Below are 26951 nucleotides of genomic sequence, written 5' to 3'. Positions count from 1 at the left end.
TGGAGTTTATTACCGAAATGGTCCCTCGACTATTGCGAAATTATTAATTTGGTCCTTGACAATTTTTCGTACCCAATTAAGTCTCTCGACTTTGAAAATTTTAACCAATTTGGTCTTCCGTTTATTTTGCCGTTAAAATCAGGACGAAATTGGTAATTTTGCTATAGTCAAGGGACGAAATTGGTAATTAATTTTTCACTGAAATGGTCCCTTGACTATAGCAAAATTACCAATTTGGTCCCTTGACTATAACAAAATTACCAATTTGGTCCCCAATTTTAACGGCAAAATAAACGGAGGACCAAATTGGTTAAAATTTTCAAAGTCGAGAGACTTAATTGGGCACGAAAAATTGTTGAGGACCAAATTGGTAATTTCGCAATAGTCGAGGGACCATTTCGGTAATAAACTCTTTGTTCAACATTGTCATCCTCCATTTGAGGTTGAGTATTGTCATCATCCCCTTTTATAGGTGGTTGAGTAGATGCGGTTTGTAGATCAATTTCTTCATGTCCTTGGTACTCTTGTACATGAGTTATACCACTGCAAAGAATAACATTGCCTCCACTGCGATGAATAACATTGCCTCCACTGCCTCGTATAATCTGTGTACCTGTGATGACAGTGCAAATCATATTAAGTCCAATGGCAGTGCAATCATCTAAATGTGCAGAAAATTAATGGCAACCAGATTAACACACTTGCTGCTGCTGCCCACTGCCATTAATCAAGTCAGAAACAAGGGCATCAATATCCAAATCGGCTAACATCATATCTGGAATATCAATGTCCATTTCAGCTGCCATGTATTCCCATATGGAATAGAACTTGTAGTAGGGGGTGCTCGACTTGGACTTGGATCAGTAGTGTTTGTACTAATAGGACCTTGTTTCTTAGTCTTGCACTTCGTCCTTGGATTATGATACATATCATTTAATAAGTTAGAAGAAGAATTTAATATAGGAAACAAACTTATAAAATTTTATATATGTCTGTTGCTCATTGTTGGATTGAGTGGACACTTTCTACGGTTATGACATTCTTTCTTACATAAAGTACAATGGATTTTGACATGGACATGATTTAGATGTTGACCATCCTTGGTTAGCACATGCTTGTCTTCCTCTCTAGATTTTTTTCTCAACTTGCGTGGCTTACCCGCCTTTGATGTATACAAAGGTGGAGAGGTGGTTGCCTATCACTGGCAAGCAAATATGAAGGCCCTACCATGGGGTGTACACTCCCTTCATATGCTTTTTAAAGTAATTCTCAACCAAGTAGGTGTGGTGGACATAGTTATAAACGTGCACATTCCCATTCTTGATCTATATAGCACATATTGCATGTCTACAGGGTATTCCACTCAATTCCCAGCTCCTACAACTACAACTCCTCTTCTCCAAATCGACCTCATGCTACTCAAACTGTTGGAAATAGACTCCCCTAAACTCAAATCTAAATTCATCACATTGAATTCTCATATAGCTACTGGCATGTTTTTCATTAGCAACAATTTTTTCAGCTATTCTAGGGCATACAAGTGTATTCCACTTCATTCTTTTTTTGTTTATTTTCATAAAATCTATTCATCAAGATTTTCTCAAAGTCTCAAGGAAAGACAGTAATAGCTGCTCCCTAGCTTCTAAAATTATAACATTGAATGATTCACAAATATTATTAACTAAAATATCACAATGTGAATAAGTTGTTAAGTGTGACCTGGAGTCCTGGACCATTCAGAAAGGATTTTTTCAATTAACCAACCATAAGCATTATCATCCAATGTCTTCAGCCCTCATTGTTAGAAAATGCACCACAAAAATATGCATCATTAGGTACGCATCACCAAAAAACACACCACTAGGTATGCAAACATACACCACACAGTATTAGCAAATGCACTAATAGGGACAGGGGAGTTATGGTGCATTATTTTGGGTGCGTGGTGTGTTTTTTGGTGTTTTTGTGTATTTTCATTGTGTGCATTTTCTAACATTGAGCCAGCATACCGCACGGGAAGACACAACCACATTTGAACAGATTTCTATATCTACTATACTAATAAGAGCCAAAGAAAGTTATGCCTATAATGGGTAGAAAAAATGACGGTCAAATTATTAAATCAAATTGATGGTTCAGATTGTTTAGATTTATATTTTTCCTTGAGATTTCCTAATTTATTCTTAATTATATGATTATCCGTTAAATTTTCCGTTAAATATTCTCTTCTCCGTTAATATTCCGTTAACTTTTAACTCACCCATTAATTTCTATAAGAAAGGTCTTAGGTTCGAATTGAACCTCATCCAATTCAAAGTTAGGCATATTGTTGAACATATGCTACGAATATGTTAAGTATATTATTCAAAAGTAAATACCCAACTTTATTACTCTAATTAAATTAAATTAATTAGTAGTTAGACCAAAAAAAAAAATACATATGCATTTCTTTAATTTATGATTCGATGTCTACAATGCCTTATTCAAAAAAATGTTCATTATAAAAAAAATTCATTAATTTATAAATAGTATTTATTTATACTATCATTTTTAAACTAAGTATTTAGATTAACTTTTTACAAAATTGCAAACATTTATTTTAGTGGCAACTATAATCAATTTCTCATACATTATATATCTTGCATTCATAAACATTGAACTACCAATTTAAATAAACAAATTCAACATTTAATTACATATGCATGAACACCTCCTATATAATAATGCATTGATATACTTTAAAATACTTATTTAAAAATAAACATTAGGCATTATCTCATTCGTATAATGTAGGTGAAAAACTAGATATATATGTCGTTGTTAACCTATCTCTGAATAAGGCAGTCAAAGTCTTTGCTTATGACTACTCATAATGTAAACTAGAGACCCCACGATTTAAATGCCAATCTCCGGCTGAATTTTAGCTAGACTGCTCCTCCTTTCATAATTACTTTTAAAATTAAAATCTTAATCTTTATTCGAGTAAAGCCCGTTTCATTTTATTTAGAGATGACAATTTCAATTCGTCCATAAATATTCACTCTGCATGGATCGAATTTTTTTTGGTAATAATGAGTAGTGAGTTGGTAATGAGTCTAAAAAAGAAAAAAGTAAACTCGTAGTAGGTCGGATTGAATTTGAATTTTATGTACGAAATTTGTCTAGAACCCTACCCGACCCACTATGTGTGTGTGTGTGTGTGTGTATATATATATATAATATAGTAAAATAAGTAGTATTAGTATATAGTTAATTATAAAAGTTAACTTTGGGTAACTTTTTACTATTTTTATATCTAAACTACGTATAGTTTATTTTTTAAAAATTAACAATTTAGTTATATATTATATTTGAATATTTCTATTATATTATGTTTTAGTGTAACTAATGAAGATTATTATTTTATTATGTGTAAGTAATTTAAATATTATTTTTTTGAAAAAAATAATATAAGTGGTGGATACACGTAAGCCGTAGCGGACACCTGCACTTGGTGGGGTGAGGATGACTTTTGAAAAAGTCCACCAATGCAGGTTGGGGGTGCATGAGAGTGGTTGGAGAAAATATAAAGTCGGTTAAGTGGTGAATGTAGTCTTCTCTGGCTCACTTCCGACCCATTGTCATCCATAATTTTATTGATTGATTGATTTATTTATTTGTATTTGCGTTGATTTTTTTAGTAAAAGATACCGATGCACTTTTTTCCAATAAACATAGCGCTTGTGGCTGTTAAAAGCTTAGTGATAAAAGGTTAATTTTCGATATAGAATATCATAATATGCAATTTTCCACTTCTTTATTTGATCATTTTTTAGATGTGCCGAAAGATATAATACTTACACAAAAAGTTTGCTTTAACTTGGTGTGCCTCAGCAGCCAAATTCCCCACATTCGTCGAGGTAGATTCCTCCAACTTGGTTAGTTATGTTCAATCTGACTTGCTGAATATTCCTTGGAAAATAAAAAATGCGATCAGCCAGATAAGAAATTTGCTTTTATCTTGGTCAGCATCCCTGTCTCATATTTACCGGGAGGCAAACAAAGTGGCTGACGCTCTTGCTCTCTTTGGTATTAGCCGATCTTATCCTTCAATGTATTTTGACTTCTTCACCTTGCCGGCTCAAGTGCAAGATGTTTTTTGTATGACTTTAGAGGCTTTACTACCTCTCGTTTGATTAATCAATGACTCTGTCTTTCGATTAAAAAAAAAAAAAAAAAAACTTACACAAAAAGTTTTATAATTTTATTATACTATGTATCATTGGACTTTGGCTCATGAAGCTTTGCTCGGCTCATGTTGTTGGAAAATATTAGTAAAATTAACATTTTAAGTGGTTATTTTGTGGTATAAATATATGTGTAATTCATGTTTAATTTGGATTCTTTTAAGTAAGATAAATAAATCGATATATTGTATGCTACAAAATGGATAATGGGTGAATTATAATTTGATTTTCAAAGTGTACCATGAAATTAAAAAATAGAGTTGGAAAGGCTTGTAAAAAACATTTGTCCCACATTGAAAAAAGATGTTTGTTTGCACTAGTATATATACAGTTCATATTTGGGAAAAGGGTTAAATAGATCATAGAATTTTAACTGAAAAGTCAATTAGGCCCCTTAATTTTTTAAAAGTGAATTTACACCACCAACAATTTATTTTGATGCAATAAAGCCCAAAAATCGGTTAATGACCGGCTATCATAGGTCATTAGAGTTCCGACAACTAGCCGGCGAGATTTCAGCGAAATTTCAGGCAATAAAATGACTAGCAAATGATCGCCGGTCGCCGTCTCCATAGATTCTCCTAGAGAAGGCAAAGTGGTCGCCTTCTCGCCGGAGAAAGTCACTTTCTCAGGTCGGAGAAGGCGACCTTGGTCTCCTTCTCCATGGTCTCTATAGCCTTTTATTAACAATTTAACATTGCGACCTCTGAAGAAATTAAAAAAGTGGATTTTTTTTTTCATGTTGGTTTGTTCTTATGTTTCAAGGCTTTCTGCCGGCCTGCTTTATTGACCATATTCAAAAATAAAAAAGACCTCAATCAAAGTCACATTAGACTAATTATTCAAATAAATTAAAGTTGTCGGTGTTTCCCCCTACCACTCAACAAAGAAATTAAAAGAGTTTATTGTAAACTCTCTTTTTAAATCATCATCTACTATTTGTCTATAACAACTATAAAATATTTTATTTCAACAATCCTTATATCTCCTGGTAATAGATTAATGGGGGTTACTAATTAAATAGTTGTTAGCGGATAGTTGTTAGTTGAGTGAGTTACTATGTTTGACTAGTTAATAGCATTAACTGATTGTAGAATGAAAGATGTTTGATAAATAATTATTAGTTGATAGCTGATTACATATACAAAATGACTTTCTAAAAAAGTTTAAAGAAAAAGCTTCTTCGAACCGTTTTCTAAATTTTAATGTTTTGGAGCAATAAGCTGTTATAAAAAAATTAATTAATCAAGCACTCATATTGGTTCTTTAACCAAGTCAAACAGCTAATAGTGATCAAACAAACCAAAATTGATTGAATAAACTAACTATTTTACCAAACAGACCCTAATTATTTATTATCATTCCGCTATAATAAATTACTGTACATCATATTCACGTTCAGAAGTTAAAAATTATGGCTCTGGTTGTTAAATGGCGGTTAGCTGATTGGGTTAGAGAGTATAACTAGTTGATAACATTAGTTGATTGTAGAAAAGTATTTGGTAAATTAGTTGTTAGCTGATAGATGTTTGGTATAATTTATTTTCTCAAAAAGTTAATTGAAAAAGTTGCTTTAAGCAATTTTTTGGCATTTTGAAATTACAAAAAGTTGTTTAACCAAACACCTATATTAATTTTTTAAGCAAATCAAAATAGCTAATAGTGGTCAAATAAGTCTAAATTAACTAATAGGCTAACTATTTTACCAAACAGAGTCTATATATTATTATCTTCTTCTAAAAATATTGTCTCCTTCACAAATATTGTCTATTTAATCCAATAATGCTGAAAATAATATTACTAATATTTGAATAATAAAAATCTCATCAAATATGATGCAATATAATATTACTAATATTTTAACAATTTATGATCTTATATAATACTACGGAACTAGTTAAAATGCGCGATTAAACTAATGTCCAACACAAAAATTAAAATAAGAAAATACTTAGTATAATTTTTATATATCAAAGTTATTTAATATAAAATAAAAATATTTTCAGTATAATTAAAATGAATATTTTTTAACTTGTAATAAAAATAGTAGTAACCGAGAATAAAAATTATGTCTGGCCTAACAATTCTCATATTAAAATAAATTTAAGTTTTTTTTTAAAAAAATTCGATATTGATGGGTCATTAAAACTTAACTTAATTTGTTTAAAAAAATTGGCAATTTGGCATTATTATAATAGACTTACTGACTTTGTTGAATAGTAATTAAAGAATTATGCAATAAAATTATAGTGTACGGATTCATAAGATTTCTTTGTGTATTTGATTGAGACCTAAATTTTCTTTATATGTGCACTATTCAAGTATTCATGTTGTAAACTTTCATTGATATTTTATAATATTAATTTTTCCATATAAGAATGATTAGATAATGAAATTTTTTGTATTTAAATTCTTAAAATAGAGAGAAATTTTGTCTCATAGACAATAGATCGACTTATAATAAAATGTAAATTTTAATTAAAGTAATATAGATTTGGAATAAGAAATTAAAATTTGAGCTACAATAAATAAGTTTTGAAATAAAAAAATAAAAAAAGACCTGAGGCGCGCCTGACGCGTCCAGTGCGCCTGTTGGGCACCTGCTGTGCGCGAAACACGAACAACAAGTCTCAGGATATATTTAATTTTTTTTCTTCGAAACCTAAAAACCCCCAACTCTTACAAAAATACTCCAACTTTCTCTCTCATACCTTCTCTTCCTTTCATCTTAATATATACTGTTCCGAAAACAAAATAAAATCCTCCCAGTATGGATACTCTAAAAAACTAAAAAATTTCCTAGGCGTGCAGCACAAACAAAAGAGATGTCATCCAACAATTGGTTGGACCTTACGATTTGAATATGAAATTTGTGAGCCTCATTTGGTTGACTGTAGCTATTTTTTGTCAACAGTCAAGGCCAGCTGCTGAGTCAGATAGAGAGTATAGGAAAATTTATGAAAGGGACATTTCTCTTATATAAATAAATATGGTGTCTAGTCTCACACAGTTTAGTCACTTGAAACTTAATGTGTGTGTCTATATATATATATATACATACATATATACAAGGGATCATGTGCAAAACTTTTCTTAGGTGAAACGTAACGGTCACCTGAAACTTAATGTTGTGTGTGATTGTATATATATAAAAAAACTTAATGTTGTGTGTGATTGTGTGTATATATATATATATACACACACACACATACAAGGGATCATGTGCGAAGTTTTTTCTAGGTGAAACGTGTGGATTAATCACAATCTTTGATCTTGTCAAAATCAACATCCCATAATAAAGATCAATTTAAAAAAAAATGTGGTGACATTATGGTCATTTTGTGTAAGGTCACAACTTAAGGTGCTTAAATTTAAAATTTAAGATGCGTAAGTTCAAAGTTTAATGTGCGTAAGTTTGCAGCTTAATGTGCATAAGTTTATAGCGTTAGGTGCCTAAGTTTAAAGTTTAAGCTGTTAAGTCTACAACTTAAGGTGCGTAAGTTTATATTTTAAGGTGCGTAAGTTTATAGCTTAATGTGTGTCACTTTCTAGTTTAAGGTGCATTAGTTTAACTCTTAAAATGTGTATGTTTAAAGATTAAGGTGCATTATTTTCCAACTTAAGGTGCCTAAATTTAAAGCTTAAGGTGCTTAACTTTACAGCTTAAAATGCGTAAGTTTATAGCTTAAGGTGCGTATGTTTAAAGCTTAAGGTGCACCACTTTCTAGTTTAAGGTGCATCAATTTAACTCTTAGGGGGCGTTTGGTTCAAGTTATATAAGATAACTAAGGTTATATTTGCTTGGTAATATAAGATTCTCATGTTTGGTTCAAGTTATGTAATATTCCTAGGGAATGTAACATAACCTCCCGATGAAGTTTTTAGCTATTGGAAGGGAATGGGAGATACAACCCGATTTCTTAGGTAATCTCACATTCCCTTATCTTATTTCTAATATTGAGCTTTTGGCATTTTAATCAATTTATCTTATTTCCGTTGTCTTATTTACCTACTTCAATTTTAAACCAAACACAGGAATCTAACATTCCTAGTTATCTAATATTTCCAGCAATCTAACATTCCCTAAGGTAATCTAACATTCCGTGAACCAAACTAAAGTGTGTATGTTTAAAGCTTAAGGTGCATCAGTTCGAGACACTTGATCATTTGCATCTATGTTGCTAGGAAGCACGTTTTTGTTTAATTTTTTTTTTCTTCCATTTGGGAGAAGTTTCGCATGTGAACCATCCCTTATATGTATGTATATGTGTGTGTGTGTGTGTGGTGATGTTCCAATGAGAACTACTCTCTCTGTAAGAACATGAGAACCAATTTGATACATTAAAAAAACAGATCTATGAATCAAATTAATTGGAGAAATTTAAAATGTGCGTATGCATATGGAGTGTTATGATATGTCATATGTGCATATTAAACATGTGTTGTGTGCAACATAGTATATGCACACATGACACATGCTTAATATGCACAACATAGCATAATGCTCCATATGCAAATGCACATTTTTAATTCCCCTAATTAATCTCATCCATAGATATATTTTTTAATACATAAGATTGCTTCTCATGTTCTTACAGAGTGTGTGTGAGTTTCTCTACTAAATCTTTATGCTGAAAATGAGTTGTTTTTTAATGACAAAATTTTCTTATCTCAACATTAATAAAATTTAACAATAACATGGTTAAAATTTTATTTTTAAAATTACTCGTCATAAAAGCTTTAATTATATGAAAAGAAAATAGCAATGCTCGTTAAATAATGTGATTTGTGATTAGTAGCATACTTTTTTTTTTTATATAAAAAAATCGCAAGTATTAAACAGTTCTATCTTAAATTAATTAAATAAAATCAAATAAATGATATAAGAATTTATTTTAAAACTTAATACAAATAATATTGTATTTATGAAATAATAGGGTGTTTGGTTGGAGGGAATTACAATTCCTTTTCCACTTAATTCCCACATAATTCCGAAGACAACTAAATTCCTTTGTTTGGTTGGAAGGAATTGTAATTCCACGGAATTGCAATTCCTTCATTTTCAAGGAATTAGAATCCCATGGCCCCCTGGGATTTTAATTTCCGTGTACTTTAGGAAGAAAAAAAGATAACTCTAAGACAAAATTATCACTCCCTTATTTTAACCTAAAATTGATGTCTAACCTTCCCTTCAAAATTATAGAGTGTATTATTATTCGACTTCCCTTTGTGTATGTTCCTTTAAATATTTATATGCAGCAATTATTCAAAATTTACATTCTTTATATGCATTGTTTATATACAACAACTTTCGTGTATGTTCCTTTGAATTCTTTATATACATAACTCTTCAAAATTTCTGACTACCCAAATCAAATGCTTGTGTTTTTTTTAGTACAAGAGATACGGTATATGAGTGACTTTGAATTTAATATGTTATATTTTTGGGGGTTTGAATATGCAAATGGGTCCAATTGATACTTGTCATTTAAGATTAATAATAATAATAATAATAATAATAATAATAATAATAATAATAATAATAAAACAATGGGCATTTTAGACTTTATACTACTTATTCCCTCTCAATTCTCATGTATACCAAACATTGGAATTGAAATTCCCAGTAATTTTATTTCTGCATACCAATCACTGGAATTTAAACTCCCACTTTATTCCCGCATTATTCTTTTCCCATGGAATTACAATTCTTTTCCCACCTAATTCCCTCCCTGCAACCAAACGCCCCGCAAAGGAATTACATAGTTTAATTTATAATAAGTAATAACTATTATTTTTGGACTTTCCTCCCTAAGAAAGAAAATCTCTTATTTTTGTCTACTAGATTCTCTCCACTCTCTCTATATAAAAATTGTTAGAGTAATAGCTAAGAGTTATTCAAATATGACACCAATTTAATCAAACCCAACAATTCAAAGCTGCCCTAAGGAAGTTTCTTTTACATTTACACTATTTGACTTAAGTTTATAATTTAAATATAGTTATCTAATGTGTAAAGATCCCCCCCCCCCCCTCCCCCTCCTTTAAAAAAATAAAAATAAATTATCAGTCTCTTGATTTATATAACAAGTGATGTGTAACTATGTGAGTTTTCTTTTATATACTAAGAAAATTAAAAGCTAGAAAAAAAATTTAAAATTACCACCCAATCGTTAGGTAAGATCGAACACCTTTTGAAAGATTATCTAAGACATGAATACATATTTGCTCATAAGTTCAAGATGCCATTAGGTAGTCGACACAAGAATTGGCCTCCTAATAGATCTGACTAATCCTACAATTCTAATATTTATCAATGAGCTGTCGAATAGTAAGAACATATGGCCAAGTGTGCGTTGGCTGCACCTGTCACGCCTGTGTACTATGCGCACTCACTGGGCACGCCGCATGTAAAACGCTTCAATTTTTTTTAAAAAAAAATTCTTATTTTTGTGTTTTCCCTCCCTTCTTGTATCCTACATGGCTTCTTAAAGTTTGTGAAAAAACTATTACTCTTGGGGATGCTCTCGCTTTAGAGAACAAAATTTGGATGCGCTTATTAATTGAAAAATTATGTTTTAGAAAATTTTAAAAATAAGAAGAAAATAGAAAATATATGTTTATTTGTATTTTTTTAATTTAAAGAATTAAAAATTGAAATATTAAAATAAACATAAGATGACATATGTGCTCAGACAAAATAACAAAAAAAAAAAAAAAAAAAAAAAAGCAAATAGTAGAATATCTCAACTTGGTTCTGTTCTTTATTTTGTTGGACTTTTCCTTGATTTCTTTATTTTCCAAGTAAACCGCGTAGAAATTATGACAAATCCTCTCTAAAAGTTGAGATTTTTATAATGCTTTTATGGGTATTTGGCCAGGGTTAGCAAGTTTGTTTTCATTTCTTTATTCTCACAGTCAAGCATAGTTCTCTGTAAAAGCTTCAAGAACGGATTTTGAGCTTTCCAGCTTGCACTGCCTGAGAGTTGAGGAGACTCAATCTGTTCCTCAGGTTTTTATGTTTCCTTCAATTTTGAGTCCTCAGAGTTAGGGTTTTCTTGAATTCTTGAGTTGAGTTTGATTCCTGCCTCTGCCTATTTGTGATTGACGATTGCTTTGCCTTGTGTACTAGGGTTCATAGGTTTTGAGTGTACTACTAGTACTACTGCTCAATTTTGCTAGAATTTCTAAGAAGCTTCATCAATGGTCTACTCCTGAACACTTTAGAGAGAGAGAGAAAGAGAAATCAATCACATGAGGTTGGTTTAGGGTCTGTTTTGCTACCTTTCTCTTACTTCTTTCTGTGCCCACTTTCACTTAAACTATCACTATCTTTCTGCTTAGTTTGTACCCCAATTTTTATTCATTGTTCAGCTTGTTGCCAGGAGGGGTGGGTGAGGGTTTTTGCTCCTAATAGAGGGTGGGAGGGGAGGCAGGGGGTACATATAGGTCCTCTATATCTTCTGATGATTAACCTTTGTTCTTGGATCTTGAAAGGGGTTCTGAAATTCAGGATTTCTAACCATAAATTCAGCCCCCCTTCACCATTGAAACAGACTGCCATCATCTTTGAAGGAATTTGTCCTTCCATCTCAGTTTTTCTTGTCAACCCCAGATGATCTTGTATGTAAACACCAGGTCTGATTGTTAGCAGTACTGGTTGAGATTGTGCAATTAAATTGGTTGACGAGTTGATTATTGAGTTTGAATACCACCAGTTGGTGCAATTTAGTAGTCTATTGCAAAGTCTAGGCCATCGATTCAGTCCTTTTGCCATTACCTTTTTTCGTTTTGGTTTTGGTAAAGGCAATGGAAGATAAGGAAGCAGTAACCACAACCCTTGACGGGGAACAGCACATGATTGCTGCCGCTCATCACCTTCTGAAAGCTTTAAGTGCCAGTAAGAATGTGAACAGTGACATGAGAAGGCTTCTTGCTGATCTTGACATTCATTTGTCCAAAATGACCAAACTTAATGATGATGAAGCAGAGAGCCTCAGGGAGGTTGAGGAAAGGCTCAAATCTGCTCAGAGAAAGATTGTGAGTTTGCAGTCAAATCACTATAGAATATGGGATTCTGGTCCTCAACATGGTTTAGAATATTTGGAAGCTGTAGATGAAGTTCGAACATTGACAGAAAGTTTGGTATCAAGCAGAAGAGGGAAACAGAAAGGGCTAGTACTTAACCAAGCTCACAGCATATTGCAGATGGCTATGGAAAGGTTACAGGAAGAAGTGGCCAACATTCTTGCTCAGAATAAGCACTGTTTTGAGCATGAATATTTGTCATTCCGTTCGTGTGAAGAGAATGTTGTGGATGAGGAATCAATAGTTTCAAGTGAGAATGAATCAGCAGAGGAGGCATCAAGGAGAGAGAGCAGTGGCACTGAACCTGAGGAATATCGGGTAGATCTAATCCACCCTGATGTGATTCCTCATATTAAATGCATTGCAAATGTGATGTTTGCTTCACATTACTATCAGGAGTTTTGCCAGATTTTTGTAACCTTCTGGGAAAATGCATTGAGTGAATACTTTAGCATTCTTCATATGGAATATCTTAGCATTGAGGATGTGCTGAATATGGAGTGGAACTGCTTAAACCGCAGAATCAAGAAATGGCTATGGGCAATGAAGAACATCATTGGGTTCTATCTCCCCATTGTGAAGAGACTCTTTGATGAAATTCTTGGAGAATTAGGATCTGTAAGTTCAACATCCTTTTACGAAGCATCTAAAGCTTCCATGTTATGCCTTTTGAATTTTGGTCAAGCTGTGGCTGTTGGCCCCCTTCTACCAGAGCGGCTGTTTTGCTTACTCGATATGTATGAAGTCATAGCAAATCTTCGTCGTGATATGGATGCTATGTTTGGAGAAGGGGAAGAAGGCTCTTTCATTCGGGCAGAGTTCCATGAACTTGAGAAGAGACTAGGAGACTCTGCTAAGGTAATCTTTCTGGAGTTTGGCAACAAAATTGCTTCAGAAACTTCAACAACTCCTCTTATCAAGGGTGGTGTCCAACCGCTCACCAAGTACGTTATGAATTATTTGATGCTTCTTGCAGAGTATTGTCATACCCTCAACTTTCTTATTGAGGAAAACACTATTGACCATCTAAACCAAGTTATTGATGAAGAGGATTTGCAGAAAGTTTCATCTGTGCTCACCTGCCCAGTGGCTCATCACTTACAGTCCATTACATCAATTCTGGAAGCCAATCTGCTTGCCAGGTCTAATTTGTACAGAAACCCCTCCTTAAAGCATATCTACATGATGAATAATCTCCATTACATGGTTCAGAAGATAAAGAACTCCAAAATCAGGGCATGTTTTGGTGACAGCTGGATCCGACAGAAAATGGGGCAATTCCGGCAGCATGCAATGACCTATGAGAGAATCACGTGGAGTCCTATTCTTTCTTTGATTAGGAATGATGGAAGTACAGATAAAACACTTCTGAGGGAGAGGTGTAGGAGTTTTAATGCTGCATTCGAGGAAGTGTATAAGAGCCAGACAGGCTGGCTTATCCCTGATCTTCAGCTTCGTGATGATGTAAGAATTTCGACTTCAAAGAACGTTGTCCCAGCTTTCCGGGTGTTTTTTGGTTCTGTGAAAGATTCTGTTGGGGACAGGTACATCAAGTACACCCCAGATGACTTGGAGAATTGCATCCTGGATCTTTTTGAAGGTCTGCCAAAGTCTTTAAGCCACCATTGGAGAAGGTGAAACTTGCATGTATTCTGTTAGCTGTAAATTTCTTTCCACTACTGCATTTCAATCTCTTCCCAGGTTTCCACTCATTTGTATGGTTACTTGTTAGTGTAACTTATCAACAGAAATGTAATCTGGAATTTATAATGTCAGCATGAATTTCTTGAAGTGTGTGAGTTGGTTTCCCCCTGTTTTTTTCTCTGTGGAACCATGTATATGTGAATCTGTTCAACTGGTTTGATCCTCAGGAAATAACATTGTTCAGTTTTGTGATCTCAAGTGAATCTTTAGAGGTTCATTTGCTCCGAATCAGAACTTACTTTATCAACTCCTAACATTTCCTCATCATGGAAGCACACACCAGAAGGCTCAATATAACACCAACACCAAAAATTACATATAGAAGCTTTGTTCCACCATTGTGAAATATGCACATTGGGGATGATGCCTTAAGAGCTAGGCAAAACTGCAAAAGAGGTGTAGACAAAAGCTAACTTGGGTAAGTGTTAAGAGAGAAAGGTCAGTGCATGGAGTGATAATGGAGTTAGCATTAAATAATGTTGGACTTTAGATTGGGTGGGATCAAGTCAGTTGACTTGGGTTGAAGTCATATATGCTCAAGCAAAGCACATATTTAACCATTCAAAGTGTGAATACAAGAATGAGGGGGATAATACCAACATTAATGCACTGGATCCCATCAGAAATACTAAGAAGTGCCCGCATGGGTAGCTCAACAACTGGTCACAAAGGTGAAATTTGTTACAAGTGACCAATGAACGAGTCTCACCAGCAACAGTGTGGGAGCAACCTCTCAAAATGATGGGGCTCCTTGTGCTCAGTGAGCAAAAGTCTATCATGTTGATTAGTTAGTCACCATGATTTACCCCTCCACAATCTTGTCGGGTCGGGTGTGGGGGCACCTGGAGTAGGCGATTCCACCTTTTGTCACAAGTATGAAGGCAGGATCCCCCACCACCACAAATAAAAGAAAATACCTAAAATCATTCAATGAATAGTCATGCAATAATGTAGCAGTCAGTCATGGCAGTATAACTGGCACAAGCTTATGCACTTCCTGGTAAACATGTCTGTTTCAAGTATTTAATGGGTTTACAGTAAGATGGTTATGACATTGAATGCAGCTAAAACATTTAGATGAGAAGTCAAAAACCCTAACAAGACCTCTATTTCTGTATCTACTTAAAAGAGTCTGCCCTTGAACAAAACCTACTCATCGTGTGATTGTTTTTGACACAAAGCACACTTCTCTTCTTGTTGCTCCCTTTGACTAATTCTACTTCACAGTCACTGTATGAATCATTTAAGTTTTTCTGTGTGCATCAGCAATTACGTAAGCAAGTGGCATCACTAGAGAGAATACAAAAGAAAATGATGATGATGATGATGATCCATTTCTATCAGAATATCAGATGGATACTGAATCCTACAACCTCAACCTGTGCAACATTTTGACAACAAGAATATCCACTGTACTAAAAAGTAGGATGATTCTTCCCCTAGGAACACAGCTTCTTATAATCACCGTATCATATAAACCGAGAGAGAAATGTTTACTAGCATCCACTGTTTCAAGAATGGGATTACAATGACTTTTTACCACAGAGGACATCTTGCAATTTCTTTGGCAATAATGTGTTCTAGTTCTCTCTGTATCTCAAGATTTTTCTTGTCTTGATGTATTTATCTTTTACCTGATTTGATAGTTTGAGTGCATGTTTGGTACAATGGAATTGTAATTCCTTTCCAATACAATTCCTTGAGCTTGTAAAATTCCATTGTTTGCTTGGAGGGAATTACAATTCCACGGAATTGCAATTCCCTCTTTTCATGGAATAGAAATTCCTACCCCTCCCCCCCTAGAAATAGAAATTCCATGACAATTCCATCACTCTTTCCATTGTTTGTCCTTGTTTTGCTAACCATACACAAGCATTTATTATTAAGAAAATGCTCCTTTCCCCTCCTGATTTTTATCTCCAAACTTTCCCCTCATAAGGTGACTTTCATTCATTGAGTGCCAATGAATTGGCTAACACCACTAACTAATAAATAAATTTAACTACCAATCACATAATGACACATCAGCCAGGAAAATTTGTAAGGGAAATAAAGAAGGGGTTTGTAGCATTGCTCTTATTATTATTACCCAAGGGCATTTTAGTCTTTATATCACTTATTCCTAGTAATTCTATTCCTGTCAACCAAACAATGGAATTTGAATTCCTACTTTATTCTCACCTTATTCATTTCCCACGGAATTACAATCTTGTATATGCATGAATTTGCAAAGTTGAGGACTGGCTTTTGTCTGGTGCATTATCTCCTGATGAAACTATTCCTGTAGTTTTCATTAATTTTGAAAGCCTTTCATGATAATGTTCATTAGGGTGTTGTAATTACTAATTAGACAATTAGTCAGTTTACCAACAACTAATCCTTCAACTTGTAACCATCTGCTAGCTAAAATTATCAGAAAATTTTGCTAAAAGCTGCAATAATCATAAACAAGGCTAGCTAGTATCTAGCAGCAGAATGTCTTAAGTTGGGAAACAAGTTGCTAGTGTTTACAAGGGAAATGAATAGCAGAAATAAACCATAGTCAACAAATTTTACCACCAAGTAATCAATATATTTCTGAAACATTGATAGATCCATTAAACATTGCAATAGCCAATATATTTCTAAAACATCAATAAGTTCATAGAACATTGCACAACAAAAGCTTCAAGTAAAAATCGAGTTAAAAAATAAAACAACACACCTAGCATAATTGACACGGGTAGAGCTGGCAAAGCTTTCTGATATAAAGCAAGAAGCATGAGAGTAACGCCAAGACCAGCTACAATCGCGAGGTAACAAGCATATACTGTCATGAAATCATACATGGCAGCTCTGCCGACTAATACACTGTAGAAAATAAAGTCACCAAGCCCCAGTTTAATCGCACCAGAGGATCCTAAGCCAACTCCTTCAAGTGCAAAATTATCTCTTGGCCCCTCCGGTGAATTCAAGCGGGCAGTTATACTACTATGCTGAATTAGTGGAGCAGAGAGCTCGGAATCCTCTTCCCTTGTACTGCGACCCTCTTCAGCACTAACCAAATTCGTCTCATTTTGATCATTTCTAGCAGACGAATCCAAACTAGAGCTGGAATTTGGATTTAATTCAGGCCTAGCGTCTAAATTCTCAATTGAATCGGAACCATTCCCGGATCTTTCTCTCCACACTCTCCTTTGTATCACAGTTCCCCTGGGAACTGAATCGTGATTGATAACCGGCCTAGCCTCATAAACCAGAGCAGGGATATCTTCATCTCTTGAAATTGCAAGCTCAACCAATAGCCTCAATGGCCCCCCAGGCAACAAAACTGCAGCAAGATCATACAATGCCATTGCAACGAGAAGCACCCAAGTCGTCCATTCGGGCAACATTGTAAACCAATAAGCAACCAACACTCCAATGACAACCAAGTACCCTTGTGTTACAAAAATCGCCATCTTTGACATAAACACAGCAAGAACACCAACAACAGTGAAATTATACAATACCAAACCAAAACTAACACAATCAACAGGAAAGCTGAAGTCTTGGATCAAGAAAAGTGCAATTTCACCGCCCATAAACCCCAAGACGAGAAATGAAGAGAAACCCATGTAGTATTTCAGGAAACCGGTGCATCGGAAATAGAACAGGAGTACGAGAATGAAGGTAACAACAGTAACTACAGCAACGAATATGAGGGCATTCAAAAGGGCACCTTTGAGCTTGTCCCACGCTGAGTCCGAGCCGCTCTCGGAATAAGCGGCGGATGCTATGGTGGTGAAGGATGAGGCGGAGGAATCTGCGTCAGTGTTGAGTACAGATACAAGGATGACCACCAAAAACATGCAGATTGAAACTGGGGTGATGATTCTAATGATTTCTTCGCCAAGGGAATCGAGAATGGTTGTGGGTCTTGCTCTTGCATTTTGATTTTGAGCCATTGGGATTTGGAACCCAGTTAGATCGGAGGAATAGCTTTGGGTTCCTTGGTTGTTGTTAGGTGTCTGAGAATTGAGTTGGGAATTTTGACCTTCTTCTGGTAATAAATTATAATGTGCCAAAAAGAAAACATTTCTTCAAATTTTGGTCGAATATGATTATTTGAAAGCCCGACCCGGGACAGGAAGGTCCGGATGAAGCTGATACGTTTCAAATTATTATTATTATTATTATTTTTTGAGTACTACTGACTCTGTTACAATATAGTATATGTTCATAGCTATTCTCTCAACCGAAGCACAATGAGTCAACAGTTATCTCTACTGAGGCTCGAACTCACTCCATCATCCATCCGTTTCAAATTTAAATTATATTTTCTTTTTTAATACTATTGACTCTGTTACAATGCAGTATCTGTTCATAACTACTTTCTTAACCTACGGAAACAGGATAGGATTCAAGTGGGGAGATAGGCTTCAAGTGCGGAGATGAGATTTAATCTCAGCCATTGATCTAATCAAAATCAACGGCCCATGTTGAACACAAATTTAAAAAAAAAAAACGCGATGACAATTTGGTCTTTTTTGCATCTAGGTCAAATTTAAGGGACGTGGTTTCCTTCTTAAGGTGTGTGGTTTTTATGCTTAAGGTACATCAGTTCTTCAGTGAGAACTTACGATGCGTTTTTGTTGAAACTTAAGATGCGTTGATCTAAAGCTTTAGATGCGTTGTTTTACTTCTTAATGTGCGTTGTTTTCATTTTTTTAAGTGCGTGGTGTGCGCTTAAGGTGCACCAGTTGTTGAAACTTCAAGTGCGTCGGCCTAAAACTTTAGGTGTGTGATTTTTCTTCTTAAGGTGAATGGTTTTTCGTTTTAAGGTGTGTGATTTCTGTACTTAAGGCACGTCAATTAGTAATATTTAAGATGCGCCATTTTAAAGTTTTAGGTGTGTAGTTTGTGTTCTTAAAGTGCTTTGTTTATGTGTTTAAGGTGCTTTGTTTGTGCGCTTAAGATGCGTCTATTCTACACTTAAGGTGCGTCAATTGTACATTTAAGGTGCGCCCTTTTGCGTTAACCGTGCTTCCGCATGGGAAGTAATCTTTACACCTAATCCAGTCCATATATATATATATATATATAAAACCATAATAAGTCTCAATCAAAATTATATCTCTAAATTATGTCCATGTTTTTAGTGATAACCATTTTGTACATAGTGTTTTTAGAGTTGTACTATATAATTTTTTGGATAAAAATATCCTTACCATTATAATTTTCGTTATCTTTTCCATTAACTTTGCCATTCACATGCATCCACCATATCTTTTCTTATATTCTTTAATGATAATAATATTTGTAGACATTATATATTGGATTAATATAATAAATATTTTTTTAAGTTAGATTTTAATTATAAAGAATTTGTTAGTTATTTTTTAAAATATAAATATTGGGCATATGTTTATGCGCATCGCGCATAGAAAAAAAAAATGAATGTCATACTACAAATTTTTAAATAATATATTGTTTTACTTAAACCAAACATTATTTGCTATAGCGCAACTTTTAATTTTCTATTCCAAATTTATATTGCTTTATAATTAAAAGGTACATTTTATTGCAAACTAATTTACTATGTATGAGGCAAATATTCTCTTTATTTAAAGAATTTAAATGCAAAGTTTTATTATATAATCAATCTTATAGGGAAAAATAATCTAAAAATATAATAAGTATCAATCAAAGTTATATCCCTAATTTATATCCACATTTTTAGTGCTAACAATTTTGTACATTATGCTTTTAGAGTTGTACTATACAATTTTTTGGACAAAAGTACCATTACCGTTAGGGAGAAGGGTGAAATAGGTTATCAAACTTTAACTGAAAAGTCAATTAGCTCCCTAAACTTTTTAAATGTGCAATTACACCCATAAACAATTTATTTTAATGCAATGAAACCCAAAAATCGATTAATGACCTACTATAACAGGGAGATGCAATGAAAAACCATCATTGAAGCATTAAGGGAGATGGGTTAAAACCATCATTGAAGCATCAAGGGAGAGGGGTTAAAACCATCATTGAAGCATCAAGGGAGATGGGTTAAAACATATGCGGTAAGGAATTCATGATGGATACCACTAAGGTGGTCAAAACGAAATTATGGAAAGACTTACATCTGACATGTAAAATAGTCGTGATTCACTTTGTAGCCTAGAATGTGTGGTCTATGTTGAGATAGAATTGACATAGTTAAAGCCTATGCTGAGATAGACTTGACGGGTTTGAAAAGTCTACAATGAGGTAGACATGACGGGAATTTGTGAAAGTTGATGTGTGCACTAGAATCCAAAATTTATTTAACCAAGAGTTCATGATCTTATCACTCTTGGAAGGAAAATTACTTCGTGTCACTGCGTGTTAGTTTAAGATCTCGTTCACTAACATCAAGGTCAACCTTTTGTGGCTCGGACACTCTTTATTCCAACTTTACCTTTGAATGTGTGGGAGATTGTTGGTAAAAACATTCAAAAGGTAATGCTTCCCTTAATTTTCTAAATTGGCTCTTAATAATTCCTCCTCATGTCCGCAACTACTCCCACGTTTGCAGCGCATTGTGTGGTCACATTTGAGGAGGTGGTTTAGCCTCATACTATGTATATGCATGCTTCTTGTTCGAGAAGGAAACACACAAAGCTGAAAGCTTCTTCTTTCATTCTTCTATCATTCTTTTCTGAGCATATACATATACTTTAATATGTGTAGTCAGTCGAGAGCGTTTCAGACCGTCACCAGAAATTAAACGTCTTTAAGGCAGTGTTTTATAACTCGACACAAACTTTCTTGCCCCCTTATTTGTTCTTATTTCCTAAAGGTTGCCAGCCTCTGTTGACGTTGTGTACATATTTTTCCAACAACATCAAGGTACGAAGTATGCGGGAAGTATTTAGCTTTAAACACCTGAGACACCTACAACCCTAACTGCTTTATAAATTTCTATGCCTGTTTCCCAACATAGCTTTGTTGAACTCATGCATTTTTCGAAACCCCAAACCCACCATCTTATTTGGGTTACATAACTTCTCCCAATTTGTGAATCGAATACCCCCACCACCCTCCTAATGAGCCCCCACTAAAATGCATTCATAACCACCCCTAACTCCTGACATAATTCTCGAGGGAGGAGGAACACCGGCATCGCATACATAGGCATTGCCTAGACCATTCGGAGGCGGCGTCCATCTTCATTGTCTTTTCTGCATTCACTGTTTTCTCCTCCATCTCCACCGCTACCGGTCGTTACTCTCTTATTTTTGCATTGTTATTTCCCTTTGCTTTGTTTTATTGGGTTAATTTTGTTTGCAGTTTTTGTGTTTTTCCTCTCGTTTACTTGGCGAGTTCTTTTTTCATAATGCGTGAAACGATAAAACTAGTCATAGCGTATGTAAATCTCATCCTGGGTGACAAACATGACAATGAGAAAGAGACTCCTATGAACTATGATATGCAGTTTAGCCCAATGGAGATATTGCCAATGGATAGAAGAATGGCGATGGAGATATTGTCAATGGATAGAAGAATGGAAATAGATACTCAGGTGGTCTGCAATACTATTCAACCAGTGTTAGTCTTGGGTAAGTTTGACTAAATCATTAAAGAAGCTTTGAGTTCGTTCAAAGAATTCAGCTTCAAATTTGTGAAACAGTCTGCGAATCAAGTTTTCTATACTAGGGAAGTTGTTTCTATGTCTGACTGTAAGGAATGTTTGACCATTCCATCGATCTTTATTGTAAACGTTTCAGCCTATGATTAATGAATTAGTTTCTTTATTTTCAAAAAAAAAAAAAAAAAAAACAACACGAGACGGTTTTGTATCAAAGATCAAAACTCAAGGACTGTTGTGAAATAATAACTCTTTCTGCTTACTCATAGTTGCCCTCCTCTAAAAATATCCTAGACATTAGTCAGAGGCTCTCATCAATGGATCACAACCTTTTATCTATTATCCAACGGCCTGTATCGACTCGATCTCTCATTATAAAAGATGTCCACTGGCTCGTCTCAGCTCCCACTTAAACCTCCTTCGATCGAAAACCTCTCTACTAGGGTTTTACGGAAATCGTCTAAGGTATGCCTCAGAACCCTTTCTCGAATCGCTTTTGAATGCTCGAATGTACTAAAGATTAGTATTATGTTTTCACTTGATGCATATATGTGATTTATTTGATCGATTAATTGTTCCGTTCCTCGATTTGTTTACTGCTAAGATGCTTTCTGTTTTTCACTTTCTTACTGAAGATTCTGCCTTTCGTTTTCTCATCTTCCTTTTGTCGATTGGGAGATTTATACTGTGCTGTAATTTCGGTTGTCGAATGATTAGATAAATCTGATTCCGGATAGAAATTTTTGAAAAACAAGAAAATCATTGTATACAAACTTGTTTGATTTTTGTTTTGTTTTGTTTTTTTTTTTTGTTTGTTTAAGGTTGTTTTGTTTATCACGATAATTGTTTTGTGCTACATACTACATAGTCATATTTTCTGGTCTTACTTTTTGTTTTTATCCTTAAGTTTGAGGCCAATAAAGGGTGAATACTGAACTGAAAAGAACATAAGGAAGAAAATATTAGTATATTCTGTTGTATACTTGTATGCTCAGTGGCAAAATGTGAAAGCAGTTTTGTATTGCTGAAATCTCAGACTTAAAAAGGGAATCTTTATTTTGAGATGGAAATTGTTATCATTACCTTTGAGAGGGTGGTAGGTTATTTTACCTTATTCTGGATTTTGGATTTTTGCTGGATGCTTCAAATGTTCTCATTGCTTTGTTTAAAGTTTGACCTACCATACTTTGCTATTGTATAGACCTTCAAAGAGCTTTGAAAATATTCGTCTGCTTGAGATTGCTTGATTTTTTCCTATTTCTGCATATAATGGGTTACTGCTACAGATTTTTATTAATATTTCAACTCAACAGTATTTGTTAAGAAAGCAACTTGGGTCATTTAACATGTTCAAAATGTCCATCTTTCTACTATTTGGTGGGTCTCTTTTATACTATGGATCAGTTTTGGCATGTTGAATTTTTACCCACTCATAGAGTGGTTAAAAAAATGGTAGGACAGCAGGTCAAAATGGGTTTCATGAAATTTTATACATTCAACATTAATTTTTCATTCAATATAGTATGGGTATTTAATATTTCCTACAGTCATTCTAAGTTTTTTTATTTTAATTTTTATAAATAATTAAGTTGTAATATAAATTGTTAAACTTTATAGTTAGGCAAAATAGGTTAACCCCTCAACATAATCCTTAGTTAATTTCCATGGATTGGGAAGTTTATAATTTCTTCCTTAACCTGTTTTGCTGCCTATAGAATTTGTATAATGTGAGTATCACTGCCATTAAGAGGATATAATTGTCTTTATCCTGATTTGCAGAATGGCTTTCTTTAGTAAAGCTGGGAATGTACTCCGACAGGTGGTTAACAAGCCGCAAATCAGCCATGAGATCTCTGCATCCACACCTTCAGTTTTCCAAATCCTGCGATTTATGTCATCTTCAAAACTTTTTGTAGGAGGTATGTGCTGTTAATTTCCTGGAACTAAAGTATGATATTAGTTCAAATTTCTGCCGATGTTTCATTATTTGGTATTGTAGGAATCTCTTGGAGTACAAGTGATGCAAGTCTTNAAAAAAAAAAAAAAAAAAAGCAACACGAGACGGTTTTGTATCAAAGATCAAAACTCAAGGACTGTTGTGAAATAATAACTCTTTCTGCTTACTCATAGTTGCCCTCCTCTAAAAATATCCTAGACATTAGTCAGAGGCTCTCATCAATGGATCACAACCTTTTATCTATTATCCAACGGCCTGTATCGACTCGATCTCTCATTATAAAAGATGTCCACTGGCTCGTCTCAGCTCCCACTTAAACCTCCTTCGATCGAAAACCTCTCTACTAGGGTTTTACGGAAATCGTCTAAGGTATGCCTCAGAACCCTTTCTCGAATCGCTTTTGAATGCTCGAATGTACTAAAGATTAGTATTATGTTTTCACTTGATGCATATATGTGATTTATTTGATCGATTAATTGTTCCGTTCCTCGATTTGTTTACTGCTAAGATGCTTTCTGTTTTTCACTTTCTTACTGAAGATTCTGCCTTTCGTTTTCTCATCTTCCTTTTGTCGATTGGGAGATTTATACTGTGCTGTAATTTCGGTTGTCGAATGATTAGATAAATCTGATTCCGGATAGAAATTTTTGAAAAACAAGAAAATCATTGTATACAAACTTGTTTGATTTTTGTTTTGTTTTGTTTTTTTTTTTTGTTTGTTTAAGGTTGTTTTGTTTATCACGATAATTGTTTTGTGCTACATACTACATAGTCATATTTTCTGGTCTTACTTTTTGTTTTTATCCTTAAGTTTGAGGCCAATAAAGGGTGAATACTGAACTGAAAAGAACATAAGGAAGAAAATATTAGTATATTCTGTTGTATACTTGTATGCTCAGTGGCAAAATGTGAAAGCAGTTTTGTATTGCTGAAATCTCAGACTTAAAAAGGGAATCTTTATTTTGAGATGGAAATTGTTATCATTACCTTTGAGAGGGTGGTAGGTTATTTTACCTTATTCTGGATTTTGGATTTTTGCTGGATGCTTCAAATGTTCTCATTGCTTTGTTTAAAGTTTGACCTACCATACTTTGCTATTGTATAGACCTTCAAAGAGCTTTGAAAATATTCGTCTGCTTGAGATTGCTTGATTTTTTCCTATTTCTGCATATAATGGGTTACTGCTACAGATTTTTATTAATATTTCAACTCAACAGTATTTGTTAAGAAAGCAACTTGGGTCATTTAACATGTTCAAAATGTCCATCTTTCTACTATTTGGTGGGTCTCTTTTATACTATGGATCAGTTTTGGCATGTTGAATTTTTACCCACTCATAGAGTGGTTAAAAAAATGGTAGGACAGCAGGTCAAAATGGGTTTCATGAAATTTTATACATTCAACATTAATTTTTCATTCAATATAGTATGGGTATTTAATATTTCCTACAGTCATTCTAAGTTTTTTTATTTTAATTTTTATAAATAATTAAGTTGTAATATAAATTGTTAAACTTTATAGTTAGGCAAAATAGGTTAACCCCTCAACATAATCCTTAGTTAATTTCCATGGATTGGGAAGTTTATAATTTCTTCCTTAACCTGTTTTGCTGCCTATAGAATTTGTATAATGTGAGTATCACTGCCATTAAGAGGATATAATTGTCTTTATCCTGATTTGCAGAATGGCTTTCTTTAGTAAAGCTGGGAATGTACTCCGACAGGTGGTTAACAAGCCGCAAATCAGCCATGAGATCTCTGCATCCACACCTTCAGTTTTCCAAATCCTGCGATTTATGTCATCTTCAAAACTTTTTGTAGGAGGTATGTGCTGTTAATTTCCTGGAACTAAAGTATGATATTAGTTCAAATTTCTGCCGATGTTTCATTATTTGGTATTGTAGGAATCTCTTGGAGTACAAGTGATGCAAGTCTTCAAGATACCTTCCGTAAATATGGAGATGTCATTGAAGGTATCATATTTTGTGCTTTCTGTTAATAAGGATATTTCATTGGAGGTATTATTTAGTGCTTGTTGAGAGGAACTTTTTCAAGTAGACAGATGAAAAAAATGCTCTTGTAAGCCATAACCGTCAAACTGAAGCATTTGAAATTGGGGGGGGGGGGTAACCAGTCTTCGAATTCCAGTCTTCTTTGTTTGAGCCGGTCAGCTATGGTCAATCTAAGCTGGTTTACCTCCTTGTGTTCCTTTGCCGGCTAGGGTCACAAGTTAGGATTTACCTAGTGCACACCCCTCAGGTAGTGGCTGTGGGTTTCCCTTTTTTTTTTTGAAGCATTTTAATTGAGGGTTCTCTTGTCAAGAGTACCCTCAAATAAAAAGATTTGAAGCTTGTGCAAATAATTATTAATTAAGAATAAAACTTCTGGCAGCAAGGGTTATTACAGATCGTGAGACAGGCAGATCCAGGGGGTTTGGCTTTGTTACCTTTGGCAGTGCTGAGGATGCTAGTGCGGCAATCCAGGCATTGGATGGCCAGGTTATTTCCTTCCCTTTATAATTTCATAAGAAAGCTCTTGCAAGGCATGGTCCAATCTACTACCTGATCATGATGTAGTATGATAAATATTCTTCAACTATTTATTTCAGATGCTTGATGGCCGCTCAATAAGGGTAAACTATGCAAATGAAAGGCCACCACGAAGCTATGGTGGTGGGTCTGGTGGATTTGGCAGCGGAGGATATGGTGGTGGCAGATATGGAGGTGGCGGCGGCTATGGCGGTGAAGGTGGGTATGGTGGCAGTGGGAATTTTGGTGGTCAAGGTGGCGAAGGTAGCTATGGTGCCAATAATTATGGTAGCGGTGGCAGCATGGGTTATGGTGGTGACAACCAGAACTATGGTGTTGCTGGCGGAGCTGGTGGAGGTGACAACTTCCCCAGTGCTGGCAATACTTTTGGGAGTAGTGGGTTTGAGGGAAATACAGGTTTTGGGTACGGCAGCAACAATGAGAGCAGCAACATAGATGAAGCCGGGGGAGATGATAGCCATCCGGAACAGGGGAGCTTTAGAGACGATGATGATCAACCCGATGACTATGCCAAAAGAGCCTAGGATGATTTGATTGCTTGACAATATTTTGTGCTGCAGCAGATGCAAAGATAATGGAAGATTCCCTCTTCCCTACCCCTTTTTCTTCAGACCTGCACTTTTTTATTTATTTATTTTTCTTCTCATTGACTGGCTATGTAAACTGTATTTGAGGTTTTGAAACCCTCTTGTTATAAACATTTGCCTAATTAAAGATGTACGGATTATCTTTTTTTTTTTTTTTTTGAAATTTGTTTTTTAATTTTTAAAATCTAATTAGTGAATGCAATGTGTTGTTTTTTTTTGTGGGGGGGGGGGGGGGGGGGGGTAGGGCCAT

At 34.5% G+C, this 26951-nt stretch overlaps 3 protein-coding genes across 4 annotated transcripts; 2 read left to right on the top strand and 1 right to left on the bottom strand.

The window, feature by feature from the left end:
• The first annotated feature begins 11058 nt into the window (after positions 1–11058).
• Positions 11059–14210, top strand: LOC116010265 (exocyst complex component EXO70E2-like). 2 transcript variants are annotated; one of them, XM_031249588.1, is made up of 2 exons: positions 11059–11485; positions 12033–14210. In XM_031249588.1, the coding sequence occupies exon 2, from the start codon at positions 12036–12038 to the stop codon at positions 13950–13952; it is 1917 nt and encodes a 638-aa protein (XP_031105448.1). In that variant the 5' UTR covers positions 11059–11485; positions 12033–12035; the 3' UTR covers positions 13953–14210. The 2 variants fall into 2 exon arrangements, with proteins under 2 accessions (XP_031105448.1, XP_031105447.1); XM_031249587.1 differs by having other exon boundaries at positions 11060–11238; positions 11359–14210.
• Positions 14211–16560: 2350 nt separating this feature from the next.
• Positions 16561–18032, bottom strand: LOC116008702 (presenilin-like protein At2g29900). Its single transcript, XM_031248703.1, has one exon. It carries the CDS (start codon positions 17942–17944, stop codon positions 16643–16645), a length of 1302 nt encoding a protein of 433 aa, XP_031104563.1. The 5' UTR covers positions 17945–18032; the 3' UTR covers positions 16561–16642.
• Positions 18033–23782: 5750 nt separating this feature from the next.
• On the top strand, positions 23783–26853 carry LOC116011148 (glycine-rich RNA-binding protein 2, mitochondrial-like). The gene is made up of 5 exons (XM_031250670.1): positions 23783–23935; positions 25250–25389; positions 25470–25538; positions 25957–26063; positions 26174–26853. The coding sequence occupies exons 2-5, from the start codon at positions 25251–25253 to the stop codon at positions 26636–26638; spliced, it is 780 nt and encodes a 259-aa protein (XP_031106530.1). The 5' UTR covers positions 23783–23935; position 25250; the 3' UTR covers positions 26639–26853.
• The last annotated feature ends 98 nt before the right edge of the window (positions 26854–26951 follow it).

Source organism: Ipomoea triloba, chromosome 2 (assembly GCF_003576645.1).
Source record: "Ipomoea triloba cultivar NCNSP0323 chromosome 2, ASM357664v1".
Lineage (NCBI taxonomy): Eukaryota > Viridiplantae > Streptophyta > Magnoliopsida > Solanales > Convolvulaceae > Ipomoea > Ipomoea triloba.
This window is presented reverse-complemented; position numbering and strand designations above follow the sequence as displayed.